This window comes from Uloborus diversus, chromosome 6 (genome assembly GCF_026930045.1).
Source record: "Uloborus diversus isolate 005 chromosome 6, Udiv.v.3.1, whole genome shotgun sequence".
NCBI classification, from domain to species: domain Eukaryota; kingdom Metazoa; phylum Arthropoda; class Arachnida; order Araneae; family Uloboridae; genus Uloborus; species Uloborus diversus.
Window position 1 is genome coordinate 50,135,512 of NC_072736.1, and position 26,064 is coordinate 50,161,575.

Below are 26,064 nucleotides of genomic sequence, written 5' to 3' on the forward strand. Positions count from 1 at the left end.
TGTTCATTCAAGAACAATTAACTCGAGAGTCACGTTAACTATTCACTTCAGTTCTAAAATGAGATTTATTACAGTTTAACACAAGGTATTAAGGAGACTCAATTTAACAGGATTTGTTTTTCTCACGATTTTTCCTTCTCTTGCACTCATTTTTCCCCCAATATCTAAAAACTGTTTTTATCACGAATAAATCCAATTTTAAATGCATGATTCATGGCTTTAAAATAGTTTCGGAGACTTTTAGTAATATTATTAAACATATATAAAATATAAATCATTGAATTCAATTTGTTGTTGGCTTCTATTGGAAAAAGCATATTGGTTCTTTACCATTTGTATACTTATTGCTATTTTAGACCCCATGACATCCATTTCCTCATGTCGCAACAATACCGGCGAATGCCTTTACCACTTACGCATTTTAAGGCTCAATGTTTCACCAGCTGGAGGCACCTGTGCTCTATCAATGCAAAACTACATGAAGAATTTATTTCAAAATCAAACAAGAACATCCAAGCCAAATCAACACTCATAGGTTCTTTTACACCATTGTTGCTGAAAATTCACCGTATATTGAAAATCCACCGACTGGGACCGGGTTTAAACTTGCGAACTCGGGCATGAGAGCAGCCCATTGAAATTAGAAAAATACCGCAGTGTTTGAATCATTTTAAAAACTTTCTTTTACTTCCGCTATGATACAATCTTTCATACTCAACACTGTACAAAATCATGGTTAACATTGTTGAGTGAAATCTTTCGTTTCAGACATGAAAACATTATTTGATGTTAAGAATCATTCATTGAAAGTCAGAAACATTCAAGGAGGGATACAGAAAATTTTCAAGGAGGGGGTGGTTGATGTTTTAGCTGATCTCTTACTACTTATTTGATTTATACATTCAGGAGGGGGGGGGGATGGCTGCGTCAGGTTTTTTTTATCTAAAACAACTAAAATATAGAGATTTAGCCAAGGAGGTCCCTAAAATTATTCTTTCCTTTTTCCGTTGAAAGAGGCACCCTAATATTGCATTTTAGAACTTTAGTTTCGTAAGAATTCTGGGGTAATGTTTAAAAACCCTCTCCTCCAAACATCATGGGAGATAGTCTAAAATTGCTTTTTTTTTTTTTTTGAAACTTCAGTTTGGAAAAATTACCAGAGCATAATCACTGAACTCATTATTTCCCCTAACACTACCCGAGAAGTCTACAATCACATCTTTAAGACTTAAATTTTGCAAAATGTCAAGAAGAATGACTTCCAAACTTCATCCCCTAAATCCACCAAAGATCATCTAAAATTTCCTTTTCGAAACCTAAATAACAAAAGTTTCCTGAAGGGAAATTTGAACTTTTTTCCTCTTCTTTACGTCAACAAAAAAGGACTACACGTGCCTTTTAGGAATCCAATTCGGAGAAATTATAGGTGTATAGAGTCCCTCATGGGAGGGGCGATCTCCCCCATCCCTTTTCGCTTGTATCCATTGTTAGAAACATTTCAACACATCTCACGTCTGAAAATAATCGCCGAAAGTTGAAAACTTCACATTTAAAAATATTCTTTAAAACTGAACCGATAACCGAAAATTACTTAAAAATGTTTTGAAAACAATTAGAAAAAATAACTAAAACTAAATGACTAAACAGTTGATTCAGTTTATTCCAAATTTGATAAGAGTGAAAATTTTATGATTCGAAAAAAGTAATCAGACAAACCAAATACGAGAAATCAAAATTATTCCTTCGGATTGGCAACTTCTCTTATTCAACAAGAGTTGGTAGTTGTTAGACCATACAAAACTGAAAATAAATTAGATACTATGCTCGAAACCGACCTGGAATAAAACATATTTATACAAAAACTTAGAAGACAATTAATATTGAAGAAAATTTACCTGGACTAACCTTGACAAGAGAAAATAGTTAATGGTTAGCAGAATTTTGTTCAAACACAGAACTATTTGTAGAGTTTGCACACTGACTCGTAAACTAGGAATACATGTTCAACAAGAGCAATAAAATAAAAAGTTTCCAGGGAATATCAGGAATTCCGCAATCTGATATCAAACCCAAACCTTGAAATATGAAACGAATGACACCAAACAAAAATTCCAAAATCGTGCCATGCATGACGAATTTCGCAGACAACTGTGCAATCTAGTTCCTGAAATGTTGAGAAATCAATGTCACCATACATTGCATCTCCTGAACAAACACTTGTTGGTCGTTTCGAAGATCTCGGAAGTGTTCCAACCTGTACACCTAATCTTCATGATCGGCAAATAATAGGAAATATATATATTGATTCATTCTGACTGTTAATAGAAAAATGTCGGAATATTTGGAATGACTTTTCGGTGTATTTTTTGCCGTTCGAGAAAGCTCCATAATCCTGTTTGGAATGAAAGGAATTTATTTCCGTCCGCGGATTTCATAAGAAATATGGATTATACGGTTGGGGTTCCAAAGTGAAACAGGATTTGTTTTGAGGAGAAGGGGAGAATTTAAAATCCTATTGGAATTTAGAAATGATTTCAATACTTTTCTGTCCCTACTCTCATGGGTTATTTATTTATTTTTTTTTTCTATTGTTTTTGAAGTAAAAATATGGAGCAAAACAAAGTCGTCGAGATTCACATAAAAGCACCTTATGGGATAAGAACTACTTCCAGATGAATTTCTTTAACGTTGATGACTTTCGAGTAGATTTTTTTAAAGAAAATAAAATTCACGACAAACAATAGCTAGAATATAAAACTGAAAAAAAATTAATACGCTGATTTTATTTCAATTAGAAAAAAATAATATTTTTAACAATCGAGAAGTAAAGTTAAAGTCATTTTATTTTACAAAAAATCATTAAGTAGACGATTAATTAAGTTGATTCAAGAAAAAAATAGTTTTTTCTTCTTTACTTTCAATGTTTTCTTCTACATATCGGAAAAATATAAATAAATAATGCAAAGAAAAAAAAAAAAGCAACATATAAATAAATAATGTGCTTGCTATATCTCTCGAGAACTTGCATCCATGTTTGATGATTAGAAATTTATTCTTTCGTTTTTTCGCGCTGAATTCTGCTATTGAAGAATAAGAAAGAGTTGAGAGAAGTGAGTCGGTTTGAGGAATGGGGCAGCTGAATTTATGATGAAAAAAACGTGAAAAAATATTCTACCTTGTCCAGTAGATGTAGCATCTTAGAGTTAAGTAAGCGTAAAGCAGCTACATCTACTAGATAAGCTGGAGTTCATGTATCAAATTTTTCGTCATAAATGCAGACGACTCATTTCTCTCTGCCTTCCATTCTTACCTGTCCCGTACCAAATTTAATATCACAATAGGGGGCTCCAGCTCGCGTCAATCTTCAATTCCCGATCTTTTTTCTCTTTTAATGAAGCCGTAAGTGGGCCGTGGTAGCCCGATCGGTAGAGTGTCGGATTCGGGGCCGGAGGGTCCTGGGTTCGAACCTCGATGGTCGAAGACCCCCCTTTCGTCATTAAAGGGGACTGGGCGACGTTAAATATGCTCGTGGTCTCAATGTCCTCCAAGTGAAACGATACCTCTGGGGGTGCTAGCACCAGGTAGCTATTAGCTCCTGGTCTAGTTCTAAATTCTCATTAACCGTTCGATCCGGTGATGGTGCTGCCATCTATCGGTATATAAAATAATGGAGGCAAGGCACTTAGTATGCAGTCCTCGACATAAATACAGTTGTAGTCAGTTGTGACTCGGAATCGAATGAAACCGTAAGTCTCGTATTAGCTGTAAGTCTGTGCAAATACTCGTATTTTATCATTTGGAAAAATTTAAAGTTTCGTTCGGTAAATTTTGAATTTCCCCAATCCTGAAAGTTTAAGTTCGGGGCGCCTCTGCGTGTGATCGTGAAATTATACTCATACCTATGATTACGTTTCCACGTGCTATGAGCCTTATATTAAACTAATTCTTATGATGTATTCAAAATAGATTATACGACGTGTTGTCACATGCAGGGGTGCCCACCCGTCTAAGAGCAAAAGCGCACCCCCTAAATATTGTAATGACCCCCCCCCCAATTAAGAGCCCCCCAAAAAAGCAAAATACTCCTCAAAACACCTTTCCTAAAAATTTCAATGGCGCAGTCTGCGCTACGACCCTTTCCCCATAGGTGGGCACCCATGGTTACATGAACGAAAGAGTAAGATTTAGCAAAACTGAGAGCTACATACCTCTATCTACTGGCTCAGGATCTCTGTCTTGCCAATCGACTGGAAGTTCAATCCCAACTAGTTGATGATAGTATCGCTCCAGAACAAGAACGAACTCTTCTGTTTCTCGGTCTTCCATCTGAATGCTGAGGCACTAAAGCGACAAAGAAATCGTTCTATATACTTGCAAAGTGTACTTAAACACCATTTTAAACTCAGAAACAAATATAAAAACTGGAGAATATCATAAACATTGTTCATGAATTTTTTTTATGCATATGTTCGAAAAAAATAGTTTTAAGTCAAGAAATTCAGTTCCAAGCTGCATGACGAGCAAGATTTAGCACTAAATTTTATTTTTCGAAAAAGTTAAGAACTTTCATATTTTAATTACTCTATTATACAAATATTCCCTTTTTAAAAATTTTTTATTACATAATTTTGTATTGGGGGAAATGGATTACAAATGTTAATTTTATCAGCTCCGCATATTAATGTGTTTATATATCAGAAACAGGTGCAACAAAATAAAGCATTCATAAAGCACGTAACGAGTCGAAAATTTGATAAATCATAATTAATAATTGTGTGTTGCATAAACAAAATATTCATACTTCTTTTTCTGGGTGTCGTAATCGAATCCTTATTCGATACGAATAATCATCTTCCCTTGTTACTTCCACATTCTCCAGTTCCGCGAACTGTGCCAAGTTGATTGGCTGCAAAAAAATAAAAACAAATGAATAAAGTTTATCCAGACAAATAAATCTCCGACAGCATTCCCAGTAATCTTATGCAATCTTCTCGAAAACACTTTGATTTCACACCTTCCAAGAATATAACTCCACAACTGGGACTTTTATATCCTAGACAAGGCATGGAGATGCATTTAATTGAGCACTAAAACTGTTAAAACTACTCGAACGCTTATAAGTAATGTTTATTTAACAATTCTCAGAAAGTTGAAAGTTGTGTAATTTTTTCCGCTTTGCGGATCGAATACAGCAAAAGGTATTACAAACACAGAGCTTTGATAAGGCATTCAGTTCGTTGGAAAAGAATTTTGCCTTTGTAGCAGGTACGTTGACTTTAACATCAGTTTTTGTTTTAAATTTTTTGTGATGCTTATTTTTTTTTCAAACGCGCTATTTCTAAGTTAAAACTCCAAAGTCTTAAGATTTTTTCTGGTTGTGAAATAATAATTAGAGATTTTACCCATTGACGTCACGAACTGAAATTTTTGGAAGGGCGGATATTTTCAATTTGCTGAATAGAAGTCCAAATTGTGCCGAATGATAAAATACGGGTATGCATCTTAGAGCAGGAATTAGTAAATGGAGGGATCAAGTCCGATCATTGGCTTAACAAAAGCTCGTCGAACGACCCCAAGTTCCGAGACTCAACAACGACGAATGGTTGGCACGTTTTGCGTGAAACAAGCGAAGGAAACCTGATTTCGTCCAATGCTTTGCTTTAAAATCTATCACGTGACTTTTGGTCTTTGTTTCACTAACGAAAGACTTCACTCCCTCCATTTCATGTCTTCTCAATTGTATGCATGCATATGTACATCGAAAGAAAAATGGACATTCGGGCATTTAAAAGTTAAAGTCGGGCATTGTTAAGAAATAAATGTTTGTAATTATTTTAAGCAAGACTTTCAAATTAATTTTCAATTTTCATAATTTGCTTTTGAGATAAATCGGTAATCAAGATGGTCATCAAGTTTTGGCGTGAGTAATTTTGTTTTTATTGGGAATATTGCTTCCTCGTCAAGCATGACGAGGAATCAGAATTATAAGAAAGATATTCGCAACTCCAGCACTCAAATACGCTACCTTGCGGTGATTTATAAAATTAAAGAAAAAAGTAAAACATTGCGTTCCACGTGTGTGTCTATTGGTAAACATAAGCAGTTTTTTTATGAGTATTTATTAACGTATTCGAGGTGTCTTAGGTTGCTTCCAGCAACAGAAATTGTTTCGTCTCGTTATGGTATTCTCGAGCTTATCAGAATAATAATAGTTTTCATTATTTTCCTCTAAAAAGTGAGTTGCTTGTCGTAAATGGCGAAAGCGTAAACACAAGAAAACTCTGGATTAGCAAACTTTGCATTTGCATGAAGTTAAAAACAAATATATTCGTCTGTTCAGAGCTTTTTTTTTTTTTTTTTTTTTGAAAGCGGATAACGTTACACTAGGTAAATTTTTTTATTGTTTTGTGTGAATTTGTAAAAATATGTTTTTTTCCTAAAGCTCGAAAGAAGGATTTTATAACAACATTAGCAGAAGGAATTCGGGCTTTCATCTCCGCCTAGTTCAAAAATAATTAATTTAACTAACCATATTTTATAGCAGCATTTAGTTGAAATGGACAGTATGCGAAATATTTCTTTAATATATTATCGTAGAACGAAATGAAAAAATGTTTAACCGAGAAAGAACGTTTAGAATTCGCAAAAACAAAAGCTGAGAATTTTCATCGCCAAAATAAACCGCCAACTTTACTTTATTGCTTACTTTCTCAGCTGAAGAGTTTCGCCAAATTTGATTAGGGTTATAGTTTTAGTATTATGCGAACAAAGAACCCTTGGCGAGATTTTACATGTCAGTTAAACCATTTTTTTTTTAATCATGAGTGGAATAAAATAGTAGAAAGATTACAGAATTCGATAAGTTTATAGAAATAATGGTAGATCAATTGAAAATACAGCCATTATTTTATACAGATTATTATATAGCTATTAAGAATACGATTGTAACGATGAGATTAAATATTACGTATTTTGTCAGATTAATTATCAAAAATGCTCTTTCATAATTAAAAAATATTAATTTAATAATTTTTTGGAATGCTACAATGAGAACTTTGCCAGACTGAATTGAAATGTTTCATCGAGAAGTAAAAATACACAACTAATTAGAAGAAGATGATACTCAATTTTATTTCAATCTTGTTACTGGTTCGTAATGAGTTCCTTTAGAATAAAAGAAAACTATCACCATATATCCGTGAAAATTTCGTTGATGATTTGCATAGCATGACAGAATTAAATCATTATTCAGAAATTAGAAACATACGAAACAGAATTGAGTAAAATAACTCAGCTACAAATGCAAAATAATTAGCGCTAGCCAAGCAAGGCAAAGAAGTATCATCTTCTTTTAATAATAATTCGTAATGTCATATAATTAAATTGTCTAGCATTTATTGTTATTTTTGTCAGTTTTATGGCCACAATAAAAATGTAGTTCCATCAAGAATTGATAAATATCGAATTCAACATCGTGGAAATGGCTGTTTAGAGCTGAGTAATTTTCATTAATTTCTGACGTTTAGTAATGCTTCTTGAACTCTCATTTCTTTCTACGTGGGCCAAAATATCCACAAGACTTTGAAAATTAATTTAAGAATAATAAAGCGAAAAAATCATGCATACGAACAAAAATTACTAGGTTTATTAGCATTTCCTACGCTACGGCCTGTATTTGTTTTACCTTTTTCAATCCGCCATCAGACAGTGGCTGCACTGCACCCTATAGTTTGTTGGAGTTGCGAATAGAAGAAAGGGCCACAACATACTGATTTTTTTAATTAGAACAGTGAAATGTTGTATGTATACTTTCATTAAAAATGGAAAAAGAAGACGATTAATAATAACGTAACAATAAAAGACGATAACATAAAAATTAAGCCACCACTAACTAATTAATAAAATCTTCAAATCATTGGAACTTTAAAACAATTGGATTACTGCAGTCTTCAGCAAAATTACTAACACTCCGAATACGAATTAGCAACCCTTTAATGAGTAAAAATATTCATTCAAGTTCTAGCAGCAACTTTATTACTTACAATGAAAAAGGAACTTAAGAAACGTAGTTCGAAGAACACTGAAGTTATAATTCTTGACGAATGATCAAAGCAAGTTCGAAGAAAAATTTATAATTCCACATCAACAAAAGAAGGAAGCGGAACGTTCGAATTCAAAAGTAAGAAGTAATAGAATTCGGAACCTTCCCCTGAAAGCAGTTCATTTCCTGCGTGTACTGCACCAAGAGGGGCTTTAATCACGGAGGAATGACTGCTAATGCAATTTCTTGAATGGCACCAGGTTTATTAAAAGTAATTTTCAGATGCTGTAGCTATGGCAACCGAAACGCCTGCGGATTTCTAGAAAATGGAGCCGGGTGAAAATCGCGGGGATGTTAATCTGTTGTAACGGGAAAATAAGCTCGATCTGTGTAATACTACATTCATGCATTCACATTCGAACTGGCTTCTTTTTTGTTGTTCACTTAAATGATTTCAGCCATTACGATTGAATCGTTAATCTTTATATCGCCGCCTCAGAGCAAAAGTAAGATATCTTAGTAATATTTCTGGGATTAGATATTTTACTGTTGCTCTGAGGCGACTATATAAATCATATTATAGTTTTTCTTCATTTCGCCTAGGATTTATGTTCCACTTTTTCTACGTACTGAGTACTATATACTCCAGTACTCCAGGGATTTAAGGAATATTAAAATAATCCTCATGTACATAGTAGCAAATGATCAAATAACGCTGAGGTCATCAATAACGAAACTTGCTGCAAGCAATGATAGGATTAATTTGATAATAGTTTTTGGTTATGTTTGACATGCGGGAAAATGCTTTTTTTTTTTTTGACAGGACTGAACTAAATCCGGTAACGCAACTGTTTTGCTGGTAAAACTGTCGTTTTAGGGGAATGAAGAAACCAAAAAGTGGTACACAGTGAACGCTATCTACTGGAGTTTAGGGTTCATCCACTGGATTTAGGGTTAAAATTTCAACTATCAAACTATCACCAAACAGGCAATTGATTCGCTCAAATGTAGAAGCAAATTTCACCAGTACTACCTTGACGGGAGAGAGTTTCTAGTTTATCAAGAAAAATCTACTGAAAAGTTTGTTCTATAAAATTAATTTTATTCTTAATCTTTATTCACTATTAAAATTTTAGTAGTATTTCGGTCTGTCTGGATATCGCCTCAGGAATAACAGAGCCATATGTCGAGACTGGTGCGATTCGAATTCTGTATGCTTCAGGGAAGCCATTTGTTGGGATTTCACTTACTGAAATAATAAAGTATTCAATAATATAAAAATATTTTCACGTCTGAGTTCATTTGTTGGGTTTCGGGGTCAAAACATTCGCAGGTGAGAAACTTCTCTGGTTCATAAATTTGCCATCCTAACACTTAACAAGCAAGTAAAAAGGTGTGTGTGTGTGTGTTTTGGGGGGGGGGGGATAGGTGTTATTGTTTGATTTTCAGTAACACATTATGCACGCGCTATACAAACTGATTAAAAAAAATGTTCTTGGATTACGAGAGTAAATAATTTAATTTGCCATTATAATAATTTTAAAACAGATCTTCAATCAAAACTGTGAAGTTAAAAAATAAATATAGTTTAAAGATTTTTTAAATATTAAATTAAAATAATTTCATTTCAAGAAGTTTTATTTTATTCGCGTGAAGTAATACAAGCAAAAAGTTTTGTCCATGTAAAATTGTGTATGCACGAAAATTTATAAGTACGAAGTCTTCACCCCCCATGCGAAATTTTGTCCATTCGAAGTTTTGTTTTCGCGAAGTTTCATACTGGCAAAGTTTTGTTTGAGAACAGCCAAGTGATCCTCAGAAAGTGGCTGAATAGGGTAGCAACGATTAGGTACGGAATCACACAGTATTTTATCGAATGCGACTAGTTTCGTTTAACGAATTTATTTATCGTATGGCAAAGCATTTTATGCACGCAATTCTAAAACTTTGTAAGAGCAGTATGTTTTTTACTAAAATTTCTCTTTAAGAGAGATCGTGTTGCACGTGTTTTGAAAGTCAAGTTTGTTCATTTTTTTTAAAATTGGGACACGGTCGATGTTAAACTGTCATTTTATGTTCATAGTTTCCAGCAAAATTATAAAATTTCGAGAAACATAATTACGGCATTTTGTGTGGAAAATTCTTTGCTCGAACCATACATTCTTAGATCAACCTTACACTCGTTTCTGAATTTTTAAATGCATTTTTTTTTGAAAGAGCTTAAAAACATAATGTGACAATTTTTAAAATAATTTGACAAATGATAACATTTGAATAAAAATATTTTAATCGACGCGCAGATTTAATTTCATTTTTTTTCGCTTCTGCACATGACATCACGAGTGATGAAATGCCATTCACTGATGCAGAGCGCAATATTTAATTTGTTTCTGAATTACCCTTAGCTGGCAAATCGGTACACAGCAAGCGTCAGCATTCAGTGCGCCAGTGAAGTACGTGCCAAAGTTCATCACTAGTGACGTCATAAAGACCACACCTTTTTAGAAAAATCGGGCATTTTAAAAAATTAAAAATTAATCGTTTTGAAAATAAAATATTTTCTTCGCTTCATGTTCATGCGCGGCAGTCGCAATAGATTTTAGATTTAGACTTTTCGAAATACCGTTTATTCGATGAATTCAATATCAATATCAAAGAACGATTTCTTCTTATGACGCATGAATTTTTCTTATGTTGCGGCTTCTGTAAAAATTACTGTCCGAAGTATAGCCCGATAAAATATTGAACTAGTATCTAACAAATTACGCACTTAAAACTTTTTTTTTTTTTGAAATTTCTGATTTTTAGTTTCTACTCTTTAGTGGTGTTGATTACTTCCTGTTTCAAAAAGTTACAGTTCTGGAATAATTTCAAATTATCTTTTTTATTTTTACTTCCTTTTTACAAAAAATGAAGTATTGTATTCGCGAAAAAAAATTCACTCAAAATTTGGCCTTAATTTCCATTTTGCTCACTCCCGAACTAATATTGAGTTTTTTTTTCAACCCGACCACACGCGGATAAGTGCCTAAGAACGTATAAACACTCGAAATATCCATTTTGCCATTCCTCGAGTTAATTACAACGACTTTTCTCGTGATGTCCGTACGTACGTATGTTCGTTAGTGCGGAAGTGCGTATGCATGTCGCATAACTTAAGAACGGTATGCCCTAGAAAGTTGAAATTTGGTACGTAGACTCCTAGTGGGGTCTAGTTAGGCACCTCCCCTTTTGGTTGCATTCGGGTGTTTCTAAAGGGGGGAAATCATTGTTAATTTCGATGTATACTCAAGTGTTGTTATAATTTGGAGGACACTTGGCGATATATCGCCAGTCTTTTGGTCGCCAAGTTTTGTCGCCAACTTGGCGACAAATTTGGCGATTTTTTTCAAAATCTGGTGTCAATTTGACCACTGATGGTGATATTTAGAACGTAAACTATTGAATCGCATTAAAATTGACAATAATGGGAAAATGACATTAAAATCGGAGTAAAAGGAATTCATGTGATGCACACATCAGCTCGTTTTATATTTACTAGGGGGCTCTGCCCTTGTTCGCTAGCGCTCACCATCCCCTGAAGATTGCTTCGCAATCTTATTTGATTCGCAAGGATTTATATCGTCAATTAGAAAGAAACAGATTGAAAACGCATTATGAGAGCCCCCTTTTTACCAAAAACACCCCCTCCCCTTTCCGGGGTTTCAAAATAACTTGTAACAACTTGCAGAACTGTAAGGGCTAAGGGGTTCCTGAGCAGTGAAAAACTGCAATTATGTACGCTTGAAAATTCGCTTTCCTATACGTGGTCTCTAGTAATATATTTTGCTTTTTAACTCGGGGCTTGAATTGAGTTCAGCCTAAGATTTTCCGTTAAAATCGAAACACTTAAAATTTGAATCAGAGAAAATAAACGAATCGAAAAGACTTAACTATGGCAACGCCAAATAAGACATCAATAATTTGAATGGAAATGAGATTTTTCGAACTTGATTAAAACTGCTTGTAACTTTTTTTTCTTTGGAGATAGAAGCTAAGTTTTTCGACCATAGGTCGAGCTAGATCTGGAGTGAAAAAAAGCCGCTCTTTCCAGTGGTGTCAAAAAGAAAACTGCAGGACAATTCTTTCACGTTTCACTGATAAATTTAATGAAGAAAGTAGTGCCTAAATTTTAGCTAAGCCTAAAAAAGTTCGAGCTAAAAACGCAGATAACTCCCGTCGTGTTTAAGTTAAAGCATTGAAACAAATTGCGTAGAACGCGGAAAATTCTATCCTTTCTAACGATATATAATAATAATGTGTGCAAGTAATTTTTCAACACTTATATGTCCAATAATAGTCAATTTACACAAAATTTGAGTTTAAATTAATTACAAAAAACCTAATTCGAATTTTTAAAAACAAAACCCTAGGTGCAAACCACCAGGATTTGAAGTAATGTTGCACAAATTTTAAAGGCTGTAGGTGCTATGGGATCTCCTGGAGGCATGCCCCGCCACAGACTTCCTTTCAAAATTTTCTTTTAATATAAAGAGATACTAACTATTATAGGGGTACAGTACTAATAAATCGGAAGTTCTATAAAACAGAACTTTCCTGCTCTCTGTTCTAAAACTTTAGATACACTAGTGATTTTGGGGGGAAGGGAACATTCCCCCAGTCCCCCTACGTGGATCCGCTTCTGCTTTTTCCAATCACTTTTCCTGGAGCTTTTCTTCAAGTTTGATGCTGATAACTTCATGTTTCTGAAAGTTATAGTTTTGGAATAACTTCAAAATATACTTTCAATTTTTTTATTTATACTAACTATTATAGGAACAATACTAATAAATCGGGATGCTTAAACTCTTATACCGTAATATATAAAGCAATCATTAAAGGGTTAATTATGAAGAAAAAAAGCCAACGCAACAAGATATAAAAACATTTGTCATTCGTAAAAATATATACATATATTACACGCATCCAAAATCCAGCACACAATATTTGGTACCAGTCTTAGAGCAGGAATTATAAATGGAGGGAGCAAGTTAAAACATTTGGCTTATAAAAACCTTTAGCAAAGTCTCAAGTCACGTGACTTAATAATGACGAATGGTTTACACTTTTTGCGAGAAACTAGCGAAAGAAACTTAATTTCTTCCAATGCTTCGCTTTAAAATCCATCACGTGACTTGGTGTCTTTGTTTCACGAATGAAAGTCTTCACTTCCTCATTTTATCTCTTTTCGATGGTACCAGTCCCTAACAATTTGAATTTTGACGTTTTGAATTCAAATTATGTCTCAACTACGAATTGAGATAGGGCACTACTCATTGGGTTTCTTGTTTTAACGAGCTGATGTGTGCATCACATGACTTCCTTTTACTCCAATTTAATGTCATTTTCCGATTATTGGTGATTTTAATGTGATTCAATATTTTACTCTCTAAGTATCACCAACAGTGGCCAAATTAAAACCAGATTAAAAAAAACGCGAAGTTGGTGACAAAACTTGGCGATATATCACCAGTCTTTTGGTCGCCAAGTGTCCGCCTAATTATAACACCACTTGAGTATCCATCTCAATTAACAATGATTTCCCCCAAAAAAGGGGTAAAAGACGCCTTTAGAAACACCCGAATGCAACCAAAAGGGGAGGTGCAGAACTAGTCCCCACTAGGAGTCTACATACAAAATTTCAACTTTCTAGGACATACCGTTCTTGAGTTATGCGACATACATACGCACATACATACGGACGTCAAGGGAAAAGTCGTAATTAACTCGGGGAATGTCAAAATGGATATTTCGGGTTATTTTTCAAAGGCTTTCCTCCATTCAAATTATTGTTCAGTGCTTCATCTCAACTTTTCGCAACAATGCTTTTATTAAAATTTGTTGCCTGAAGAAAATCATTGAGAAGAAAGATTTGCTGCCATTTTTGTTCTTAGCCACTTTTGTTCTTAGGCACTTATCCGCGTGTGGTCGTGTTGAAAAAAAAAAAAACAACCTTAATTCGAGGGTGAGCAAGATGGAAATTAATGCCGAATTTTGAGTGAAAATTTTTTCGCGAATACAATACTTCCTTTTTTGTATAAGGAAGTAAAAAATGACTTCTATCGCTATTTTAATAGCGAAAAACGCAATTAGAGTTCAAAATGTCAAAACTCAAATCACCGCCAGGGACTGGATGCTGTTTTTGTCCACAGATTGTGTTAAGTCGAATGAGTTGGGTATCAATAACTATATCCCGGGGACATGGACGCCATCGCTCAGGAGGAAGAAAATGAGTGCCACGCCTTGAGAAGAGGTCCCGCGCGTGGGGGCCCAGAAATAACCAAAGTTGATAAAAAGCTTTCGGACTTAAGCTTAGACAATCATGTCTCCAGTTTTAACCATTTTAGAAGTCCGAAAAAGACTACATTGTATGTCAACATATTGTTAGTTTCGATTGGTACCAGATAATTGAACATTAAATGGTTTTCCACCTGCAGCTCAGGCACTTTTTATTCCGGGCTGATGAGTGCTAATAAGCACAAAACTGCAGTCCTCGGATGGAATGACTGAGCTGGCGGTGTATTTTATGTATACGAGTAGGGTTTCACCATCTAATTTATGACAAAATGCTAATTTCTTTTTTGAATTAATAGCTCCATTAATGAAATCTGATAAAAATGTGACTGAACCAAATATGCGACTTTTAAAAATCTTGAATTTTTGATACCAGGCTTAACCCATTACTCCCATTTTCGAGGAAATAGCATGAAAACACTTTTCCTCATACAATAAAACATTGTTTATAGGTATCTCGATTGTACATTTTTACAATTATAAATCGTTTTCATAAATTTCTGATTACTTCCTATTCATTTTAATACAAAAGCGTATCGTTTACACGTCACAAAATATCGGCTATGCTTCGTTTTCCCTTCCCAAAACTTCAAAAATATGTGAATTTTTCTTTGTTTTACCGAAGGAGAATGCCTTCTGACATGAAAGTCAAATGAAGAGGGGGGGGGGGAGACCTCATTTCGTTTGTGAAAAATTTAAAAAGTATTTTATGAACTTAATTCAGTGCTCAGCGTAGTGGGCAATGGCTCAATTTGCAAATTCAATCAGCACGCAGACTATAAAATATTTTTTAGTGAAACTCCTTATACATAAATCTAATAAAATTAAAAACTGAGCTTATGTAGCTATGTATGTACCTATGTCCAGGTTACTTTTCTCGAACACCAGTGACTAACCAGTGAATCGAAAGATTCGTAATATTCCCGTTTTTGTGTTTGGCTATTGACCATAATTATCCAATAATAATTCGCAACTCCAACGAACTATAGGGGGCACTGCAGTCACTGTCTAATGGCGGAATTAAAAACTAAAACAAACGCATGTGGTAACGAAGAAAATGCTAAAAGTGTTGTGATTTTTGTTGTTATGTATGATTTTTTCGCTTTATTCATTTGAAAAGATTTTTCAAAGTCTTTTGGTTATTCTGACCCATATAGAAAGAGATTAGAAACCAAAAAGTATTACGAAAGTAAACAATTAATGCAGAACACACAGTAAGTTGTTCTGAAGCAGCCATTTTCACGATGTTGAATTCGGAATTCATAAATTTTTGGTTCGCTTCGAACGGCATTTTCATTTTGTACCGTTTTTTCTATACATTAGTACATATTAAGTTCAGTTTCGTGACATTTCCGGCATTTGTTGACATTTTTGTCACATAGTGCACATACGTGGCAGACTGTCAAGAGTAACGTTTAACACTAGATAATTTATTTCTATGACTATATGATTGGATATCTAAAGAAATCATGCATTTAATTCATTCGTCATGGAAATGATTTACCTGATATGCGAAATCTTGTCAAGATACATTATTCTTTCACACAATTTTAAAACCATAACCTTATAAACAGATTTTTGGCGAACTTTTATTTTTTATTGTTCAAATTCTTAACGTTCTTTCTGGATTTTTCAATCTGTTCTGCGATAAATATTTTCAAGAAAATTTATTTGCATACTTTCTATTTCAGTAGGATAATGTAGTAACAAAGGTTATTTAAATCATTTATGTAGAATTAGGTTAAGGAAAAGTGTCCAGTCAATGTTGTTAAGTTCGTTTTTTTTTTCTTCATCGAATTGAAAAACTGATATTTATTCAAATTCACTCAGAACAAAATAAATAAAATGTGTACTCACAGTTTATATATGGTGGTAGTTTTCTTTTTAGTTGATTGACCATTATTTCTTTTTACTTATCGAATTCTGTAATCTTACTATCATTTTATTCCACTCATGATAAAAATTAAAAATGGTTTAACTAAAAACGCGAAATCTCGCCAAGGCTACTTTGCTTGCACACTTCCAAAACTATAACCCTAAACAAATTTGGCGAAACCTTTCAGCTGAGAATAAAAGGAATAAAGTAAATTCTTTTTCGGTTAAACATTTTTCATTTTGTTCTACGATAATAAATTCAAGAAAATATTTTGCATACTGTCCATTCCAACTAAATGCTGCTGTAAAATATGATTAGTTAAATTAATTTAAGATTAAAAAAAACTCATATTCTTACAAATTCATACAAAACAATAAAAAATTTTACCTGGTATAACGTTATCCAATTTTGTTAATCCAGAGGTTTCTTGTTTACGCTTCCACCATTTAATACTTTTTTGAAAGAAATAAGGAAAACTAACATTATTTTGAGAAGCTCGAGAATACTACTAAGGGACGAATTAATTTCTGTTGTTAAAGGCGTTCTTAGACATGTTGAATGCGTTACTCGGAATAAACTGACCGCGTTTACGTCAACAGATACACGTGGAGCGCAACGTGGCAATGTTTTAGTTGCATTCGCAGTTTTATAAATCACCGCAAGGTAGCGTATTCGAGCGCTGGAGTTCCGAATAAGCGGATAAATCATTTAAAAATTATTAACTACGATGCTTAGATTTCGACATAAAATCCCTATTTTTCAAAGGCTTTCCTCCATTCAAATTATTGTTCAGTGTTTTATCTCAACTTTTCGCAACAATGCTTTTATTAAAATTTGTTGCCTGAAGAAAATCATTGAGAAGAAAGATTTGCTGCCATTTTTGTTCTCGAATATGAACAAATGAAATTCTGGCTTTTGTTGAGGCTTTCAATGTAATTGGGGGACTTAAAATGCTTCCTTCTTGGTCATTTTTCCTCAATCTATTGCAAAATTTCATTGATTTTTATTTTTGTTCATTTTTTCAAGCCTGATTGTTGAGCACGCGTCACTTGACATAACTTTTATTTCAGAAGTTGACCGTGCAAAGCTGGGCGACGCAGCTAGTATACCTAAGAAAGTGATAGAGGTATGCAGGGTATTTTTTGCTTACACGGTACTTAAAAATTCAACTAATGCCTTTAGCATAAAATTATTGTAATTTATGACAGTTGCATAAAGACATCTATTTAAAAACTTAAATCTAACGTTTGCATAAATATGCATTAAGAGGGTTGAACGCTTAAAACTCATTTGTTATTAGTGACTGTTTCAATTGTACGTCGTTTCTTTGAAAGATGAATAAACGATGGTTTGCTGTATAAGGATAGATTTGAAAAAGAAGCGAACTCAAAATGAGGAATATTGAAAACAAAGTGCCATCTTAATTTCACAAAAAATAAATAAATAAATAAATAAATAAATAAATAATTAAAATAAGTATGGTGTAGTAGAGTTTTCCTTTGTTTGGAAAAATAGGTGGCATTTGGAATTGCTGAAGGCACGCGCACGTCAGCTCAATAAACTAAACTATTGATTCCAAACCGGTGGTTCGCGAACCACCAGGGATTCGCGAGGTTTACAAAGAGGGCTCATGAAAATAATACTCTAATGGAGGATTTTTAACAAGATTACTTCAGTTTTTCTCCATAGCTTTATATCGGAAAATAATTCATTAAATCTTGATAAAAATCTAAAAGATGCGAGCGTCTGAAGCATCTTTAGCTTTTGACAGTTATTTTTTGAACCGTTTGAGCCAAAAATATCAGTAAGTTTTTTCTTAATAGAAATTGCAAAGGTGAAACTTATTACAGTATAAGATACGCATTAAAAAAATTGTTATGGAATAAAATGACCAAACGTGTTTTCCATCATATCTAGAAATTCATTTCCTTAGTGCAGGAAAATACTCTTGTCGTAAGGGAGAATAGAAAAATATTTGGAAGTAATTTTTTTTGTGCTCTAATTTACCTTTTACAAAATAATTTTCTAGAAGGTAAAGTGTAACATTTCACAAAATTAATTTGAAAAAAAAAGGAAAAAACTCATAACAAGCAACGAAAACTTCTTTTTTTCGTTGCTTGTTATGAGCTTTTGAAAACCCAAAACAAAAACTTATCCAAAATTTGTTTTTATTTGTTTATATTTTTGTTTTGTATTAATTGTTACTGACGAAAAGGGGTTCGCCAATTTCTTCAGGATGTTGGAAGGGGTACGCAACGGAAAAAAGGTTGGGAACCGCTGAACTAAACGATCTGTGTAAATGTTGTTTCTTTGCTAGCATAGGGTAAGATTAAGGAAAACAACTTGGTCAACATCGGGTCATGAAAGTGATTGTACGGTATCGAGTGACGCTATGTGGTGTGCTGATTTCAAATATGGAATCCATCTTCTCAATCACAGAAGGGTTTTCCACAAAAAATGTGTTTAAATATTTGGGCAAAAGAGCATGTTTTGCATATTTTGTGAGAAAGAATGTTCCCACAATATGCGTTAGTTTTTTTTAAACAAACTTATTCATGCATCAAACAAGTGGAAATGACTTGCTAAATATATATGTTACTTTTATATTACGTAGTTAGAACAGTTACCATTGTTTAAATATGGCGTGGATTCATGTGCATCTTTAATGGTCAATTTGATTTTCAAAAACGAAAGACTGTTCGGGCATTTTGATCACTTTTACAAATCATCTACACAAGGGTGACGCTTTATGCGGAGTTTATGATTTATCCTTGTGGTGTATCGAACTAATTGATCTCCGCTATCGTAATCGTAGTGACGTCAGAAGCCACTGACGTCACTGGGGAAAAACATTCTCTGGTCAGAGCACATCGGAACGAACTCCGGAGATGTGCGCATTCGCGACACACTATCTTGTATATAGCATTATGTAAATAGTTAATGTAGCAATTAGAATAGTAAAGTCTAATGTTATAATGTGTGAATAATCAATTACCAGTTACATACCCCGCAAGCATAGGTTCCATAAAAGGAACCATTACAATCCTGGTCATCTTTTACAACGGAATATGCACAAATGCACTCCCGAAAGAAAATTGTTATATTTCTTCAATGCTTCTTCACTGCAAATTTTCCAGAACAAACAAAAGGTGTTGTCTGATCACTGATTATATGGAAAGGCAAACATCCTGTTTACAGGCGGAAATGGACGCATCTATTACTTTCTAGGGATGTCGGATTTTGCAGATGTATATTAGCCTCTTGATTAAGCAGTCTCATTCAAATGAGCAGAACACGCGCATCAAATTTTTACTTTTCCCCTTTACTCAGATCGACTAGTCTTAACTGGACTGTTGCCCAATTCCATATAATCCGTGGTTGAACAGTACATAACAAAAGAAACTGTGAATTCAGAGAAGCCCTTGTTACCATTTAGTATATTTAACAGATAGGTTATAACTTTAAACATAAAAATTATGTGCACTTATCTATCATAAAATTATCAATATCACTAATTAGCACAAGAGTCTTTAAGTGTAACAACTAGATTGTGACGGAGGGAGCGTGTGTTAAGAGAAAACGGCAACTGGTATGACTGTAGTGTAAGACAGATTTATATACAGTCAAACCTCGTTATCATATCACCTTTGGGACTGTCGACAAAATGACGTCATAACCGGAAGAATTTAAAAATTTATAATAAAAAATTAGTTTATAATAAAATTACGAATTTAATAAAGAAATTAATAGATTCATGTTTTTAATTTGATTTAACTAATGTAGTTTTAAACTATTGGTGGGTAAAACTAAAATTATATGGGGAAAAATCTTCACTTATTTTTTTTCTCATTCTAAAATACTTTCCAACAAGGATTTACTTACTTTTTGAATAACATTTTCAACACTTCTATTGTGTACGAAGTTCATTATTCATTGAATAAAAAAAGGGGAAGCTTGCAGTGATCACCTACAGTTTAAGGTAGTTATGGTCTTTTTCTGCTCTAGTTGCTTCCTCAGATCAGCATTAAAATTTACCTACTTTGCATTCCTTTTCTTTTGTCCCTCTTGTCAAAATATGAAATCTGTAGCTTTAAGAACTTATCTAATCGCCCCTTGCCATTCTTGAGGTCGCATGCGTATTTTATAATAACACCAGTCTCTTATTTCTTACCAGAAAGGAAATTCCTACAATAAATTTTCCAGATATTTTGACTATTTTATAAAAAAATATTTCAATTGCAAAAAAAAGTTTGAACATGTCGGCGCAGTTGAATGTGTTACTTAAAATTAAGATCATTTATGCCATAAATCAATGCTGATCTGGTGCCAGGATCTTACGCTTTGAAAAAAGGGGTCGTGAAATCCGGGTGTCGCGTTAATGAGGTTTGATTGTAGTAAAACCCCGTTACAACAAACTTCAAGGAATTACGAATTATGCTCGTTGTAACGGGGACTTTGTTGTAATGGAATTCAAGCAATCTAATGACAATTAAACTTGACCGAGCATTTATTCCATTGAAACGGGTATTTCGTTGTACTGGTATTCGCTAAAAAGAGATTTTACAGTATGCAGTTGAAATAGCGAACTTGAGCTTACCGCAATGTTTCTGATCGTGCTGACTTGACTTATCCCGATTCTTGGGCCGACCAAGATGGCTATCTCCATGGCAGAATTCTGAAAGTGATAAAGAACACGTTATTCTTAGGATTCAAGTGGAGAAAAAGTCACACCCACAGCAAGAGAAATGTTTTAGAAATATATTCAGAAAAAGTTTCTTTCGGCTGGGATTTTCGGTGGGGGTTAAATAAAAAGTCTATCTTTTCCACAAGAGTGGAGTTTTCCGAATAATAAGAATTTTTAGATCAAACTTTTTTCCCGAAATTCTCGCTTTCAGTGTTGGTCAAGGATATAAAAGCCACATTCTCGTCTCCAGAGAAAATATTTTTACATATTTTATATTTTCTTTCGAGAAATCTCAAATGTGCTTTTTCTGCATCTGAGTTGACTTTATTTATCAAAAGTAATGCCTTTCTTCAGTCCGGTTTTTAAAGAATTGGAAGATCCTATGGTATTTCCCGGCTCTGATTCTCTTCTATTAAACTGGAAATTAATTCCCACACCAGTGCAATTCTGGTGCTGGAAATGTAAAAGTATCCAAGCCAAGTTTGTTACTCTTATTATATATTCCGGTTTTGATACTTTCTATCAATCTGGAAATTAATTGCGTTTCTCGTGCTCGAAATGTAACAGTAGCATCGCAAGTTTGTTACCGCTGTTGTATATTCTAGTTTTGATACTTTCCATCAATATGGAACTTAATTGCTATTCTGGGGCTTGAAGTGCAACATTATCCTTTTAAGTTTGTTACTCCAATTGTACTTCCAGTCTGATTATTTTCTTTCAGTCCAGAAATTTATTTAACTTTTGATCAATTTTTGGTATTGATTTGAAAGTTAAAGGCTGAAATTAAAAAAATCATGACTACAGCAATCAGAAGTTATTGAAACTATCCAATTTTTAGTCGGGCGATAATTTGACACAACTAGAATGAAGAATTATAACTTTTAAAACTAGTATTTACTGAATAAATGTACACTGGCTGGGGCTCTTATTTATTTATTTTTGTCATCTATTGTACGTTAACTTTATTTTACAAGCTTACTTATTTGGTTTCCGTTGAAAAAAGGCGAGAAAAAACGTCGAATTCAACATTTCGCTATTTTTAGTATTGAATCTAACACGTGTTTTTTCAAATATCTCGAAAACTATTTTTTATAGATACTTATGTTTAACCTGCACACGGGGGGATAGTTTAATTGAGCCAATCAGTTTCTTTGAAACAAGTTAATTCTGAGAGTTTCAATGTTAAAAAAAAGTGGAATTCTTACTTTGGTACAGGTAGCAAACGTCTTGGCTCCATAGGTTGGCAAATCGCTGACGATTTTGAGGTAATGAAACTTGGCCTGGTTGGCTGTGAGCTGTTTTTGTCCCGGTCCGCTCAGAGCTTGGTTCTGCTTCATGAGCTGGTTCAGAAGTTTTAGCAGCTCCTTGCGTTTCATAGTCTCTAGAAGGGACATCGGGACAAACTTTTCCAAACCATACTCACGCCTAAGAAAAAAAAAATGCAAGTTCAAACAATTGAGAAGAGATAAATTGGAGGGAGTGAAGACTTTCATTCGGTTAATCAAAGACCCCAAGTCATGTGATAGATTTTGAAACAAAGCATTGTGAAAGAAATCTGTTTTCTTTCGCAAGTTTTACGCAAAACGTGTCAACCATTCGTCATTGTTGAGTCACATGACTTGGGCTCTTGGCAATCGAAGACCCCAAGTCACGCGATAGATTTTGAAGCAAAGCATTGTGAAAGAAATCTGGTTTCTTTCGAAAGTTTTACGCAAAACGTGTCAACCATTCGTCATTGTTGAGTCACATGACTTGGGCTCTTGGCAATCAAAAACCCCCCAAGTCACGTGATAGATTTTGAAGCAAAGCATTGTGAAAGAAATCTGATTTCTTTCGAAAGTTTTACGCTAAACGTGTCAACCATTCGTCATTGTTGAGTCACATGATTTGGGCTCTTGTCTTCAGCTTTTGCTATACCAATGATTGGAGTTGCTTCCTCCATTTTCTAAATCCTGCTCTAAAGGGTCAACCACCAAACACATAAATTAACAAACGTAGAAGGGAAGAAATCAACTCCAGGTGGTAGCAAAGTATGGCTCTGATAAGTTGTTTGACGAGTTTATGCTTGGGGGAAGAAAAAAAAAAGTTTATTGTCACAATGCTAATAATTCGTTGGTTGAGCAAACTATAGATTTCCTCACCCTTATTAAAACAAATAGAATGAAATGAAATCTCGTTACAATAAACTTCAAGAGGCAGCAATTTTGTTTGCTGTAACGGGAATTTCGTGGTAATCTAATTAAAGTAATGTAATGGCAATTAAATAAAGATTGAAAGTGTATTTCGTTGAAACGGATATTTCGCTGAATCGGTAATCACTAATGGGGTTTCCCTGAAAATAAATAAGTCTTCCATTAGGAGTTCAAAATAACAGAGCCGAACTACAGGATGATACAAAAATCATGAAATCCATTAAAAAATATTGTATTCTAAAAATACTAACAGTTTTTAAATGCAATTTTTTTGGCTAGTTAGCTACACCATATTTTTCAAGATGGTGCTCTATATTTATTTTCATTTTATATGAGTACGATCGATACTTCTAGTGACTTTCAGGTTGTTGTATGATCAAGTTTCTTTTCCTTTTGCAAGGACCTGGAATTTTTACCGAATGCAAAATCTTCCAATAGACATGTAGATTTTTAGTAGACCAAATTCCTGTCTCAAATGTAAAGGGTCCATTATGAAAGTATGGAGCATAATATTACTGTGACGCGACGATAGATGGCAGCACGGTAAAACCGGCTGGGAAATGTGGTGGGGGATATGCCATTTCAATGCATCCGGTCGTCAGTTGAGTTCGAGCAATGTGAGCGGAGATATGTGCCTCCGCTTGAAGTGTGTTTTCAACTTTTGTAACATAACGCGATGGAGCGTTCGCTTGAACAACGATACGCCATTAAGTTTTGCTTGAGGCTTGGAAAAAATGCAACCGAAACATTCAAGATGCTGCAAGAAGCCTTCAAGAACGATTGCATTTCAATATCACAGTCTGGGAAGTGGCACAAGGGGGGGTTCAAAGAGAGCCGGGAGCTTCCTGGCCCACAGCAACACCCCGGTGATCCCTCACCCCCCTTCCAGTCCCGACTTAGCTCCATGTGACTTCATTTTGTTTCCGCAACTCAAGAGAGAGATGAAAGGAAAACATTGGGAAACCGTGGAAAACATCCAACACCATGTTACAACGTTCCTGAGAGGACGTTCGGTTAGGGACCGAAAGATTCTGAAAGCGTCAGGGTGAAATAGTGCAATATCTTCGCTTTTCTACTTGATTTTCTTATCGTTCATGCTGCCATCTAGTGAATAAATGTACGAGTATCGATAAAAAATATTATAATATGAATAAGGTTGCAAAGCCCTATTAATGGAGATTCTCCTTTCTTTTTTTTAGTATTCATTTGTTCTTCATAATTAGCAAAAACATAAATATTCGAATAATTAAAATGGCTAATAATTTTGTTTACGGTGGAAAAAAAATGAAAAAATTCTTTTTCATTTACGTGCATGATTATTTAAATTAGATAGTGCAATCTTATAAAGGAAAGAGAAGAAGAATGCATCATTTTTGGCTACTCTTGGTATGAATGGGTGAATAAATAAATTTTCAAATTCAGTAATATTTTAACATGATAAAATTCAAATTGCCTGCAATTGTTAGTAATAGTAAAAATATTCAAATAGACAAGAATAAGGTAGCATTACTAAAGGTTTTTTTCATTTGTGTTATTCTGAATAAGTACATTGCGCATTCACATGAAATAGACTTAATATATTTAACAGCTACGATTCATGAAAACAGTAATTTAAAGTTGGATGAAAAAATTACAAACATTGAACGTTCTTGGGAATTATGGTATTTGTTACATTTGGAGGTTGTAAAATTAATCCTCTGAACAAAAAAGTTCATGTAACCTCAACTGATGAAAGTATTCAGTCAAGTTCGCAAAAAAGTATTTTAGAAATGAAAAAAAAAGCATTAAAATAGAATTATTTTCTTTCTATTCATTTACTTTTTACAATTAGCATTCATGTGAATTAATGCCAGGTGAAAAATAACTACTTACAATACAATAAAAGTTATTAAACTAGTTTGTTGATAATCATATTTTTAAAAAATGAAAATGGTGCTGAAAAATGTCTGTTATTTAAAAGTGAACAACGAAAATTTTTGAATGAAAAAAAAAATGATAAAAATGAAATTAATTTGAATTTTGACCTCTTGAATTCAAATTATGTTTTTTGCAATGACGAGTGTGTGTGTGTATGTAGGCGTGTGTGTTTATGTGTATGTGGGGGGGGGGGGTATGTGTGTTTGTGTGTAGGGGTTATTTGTATGTGTGTGTAAGCATGTGTGTATGTGTTTGAGTGTGTGTATGTGTGTAGGTGTATGTATGTGTGTGTTGTGTGTATATGTTTGTGTGTGAACGTGCGTGTATGCATGCGTGTAAGTGTAGGATATTGACGCAACCTGGAGACGGTTTTCGCTATAGGAGCAGCATCGTGAGGTGGCCGGTCGACGGTGGTGCTGCAGAGGGTGCTGGTGGAAAAATAAAATCACAGGAACGCCAAAAAACAGTCAAATAAAAGCAATAAGCAATCGTGATTGCTCAAAAAAAAAAAAAATTCAAATTCGTTTACAACAAATTTAATGATGATCATATCAGTTAAAAATATGAGGTTCAGTTTCACATCAACTACAGACAAAAACCCTCAAATATTTTACTCTGCAAGACTCTGATATAATAAACACATTTCCTATGTTAAGATTCTATATGAAAATAGTTTTATTGAAAAATGATAAAGGTTAGAAAGGACTACTTAACATCAGGGAATGTGATTTTTTAATTTTTTTTAGTCAAAAAATTCGAATATTTTTATTCAATTTTTTTTAAGTCTTGAAACATTTGTAGATATCAATTATCATTATTGATCTTTCAGTGCAAGTTCAGAGGCATAGTTCATAGCAAACTTTTATCATAAAATGTTTGTACATTGTGCATAGCAATCTAGAATTTTTCCCCCAGTCCCTTCTCTCCCCTTTTTCACGCAGCTTTCAAAAAGAATTTTCTCTTTTTATTAAAAGAAAACTGTCACACATGATGATAGAAGTTTTACAATGACAATTAGAAA

General features: G+C 33.9%; 1 protein-coding gene across 1 annotated transcript in view; it reads right to left on the minus strand.

The window, feature by feature from the left end:
- LOC129224544 (uncharacterized) overlaps window positions 1-26,064 on the minus strand; it is a 380,265-nt gene that overhangs the window by 20,085 nt on the left and 334,116 nt on the right. Inside the window, exons 11-14 of the mRNA XM_054859020.1 lie at window positions 22,140-22,359; window positions 20,848-20,925; window positions 4,802-4,906; window positions 4,209-4,341 (exon numbers count right to left, since the gene is read on the minus strand). Of these exons, the coding sequence (XP_054714995.1) occupies window positions 4,209-4,341; window positions 4,802-4,906; window positions 20,848-20,925; window positions 22,140-22,359 (536 nt within the window). The remainder of the gene's footprint in view (window positions 1-4,208; window positions 4,342-4,801; window positions 4,907-20,847; window positions 20,926-22,139; window positions 22,360-26,064) is intronic.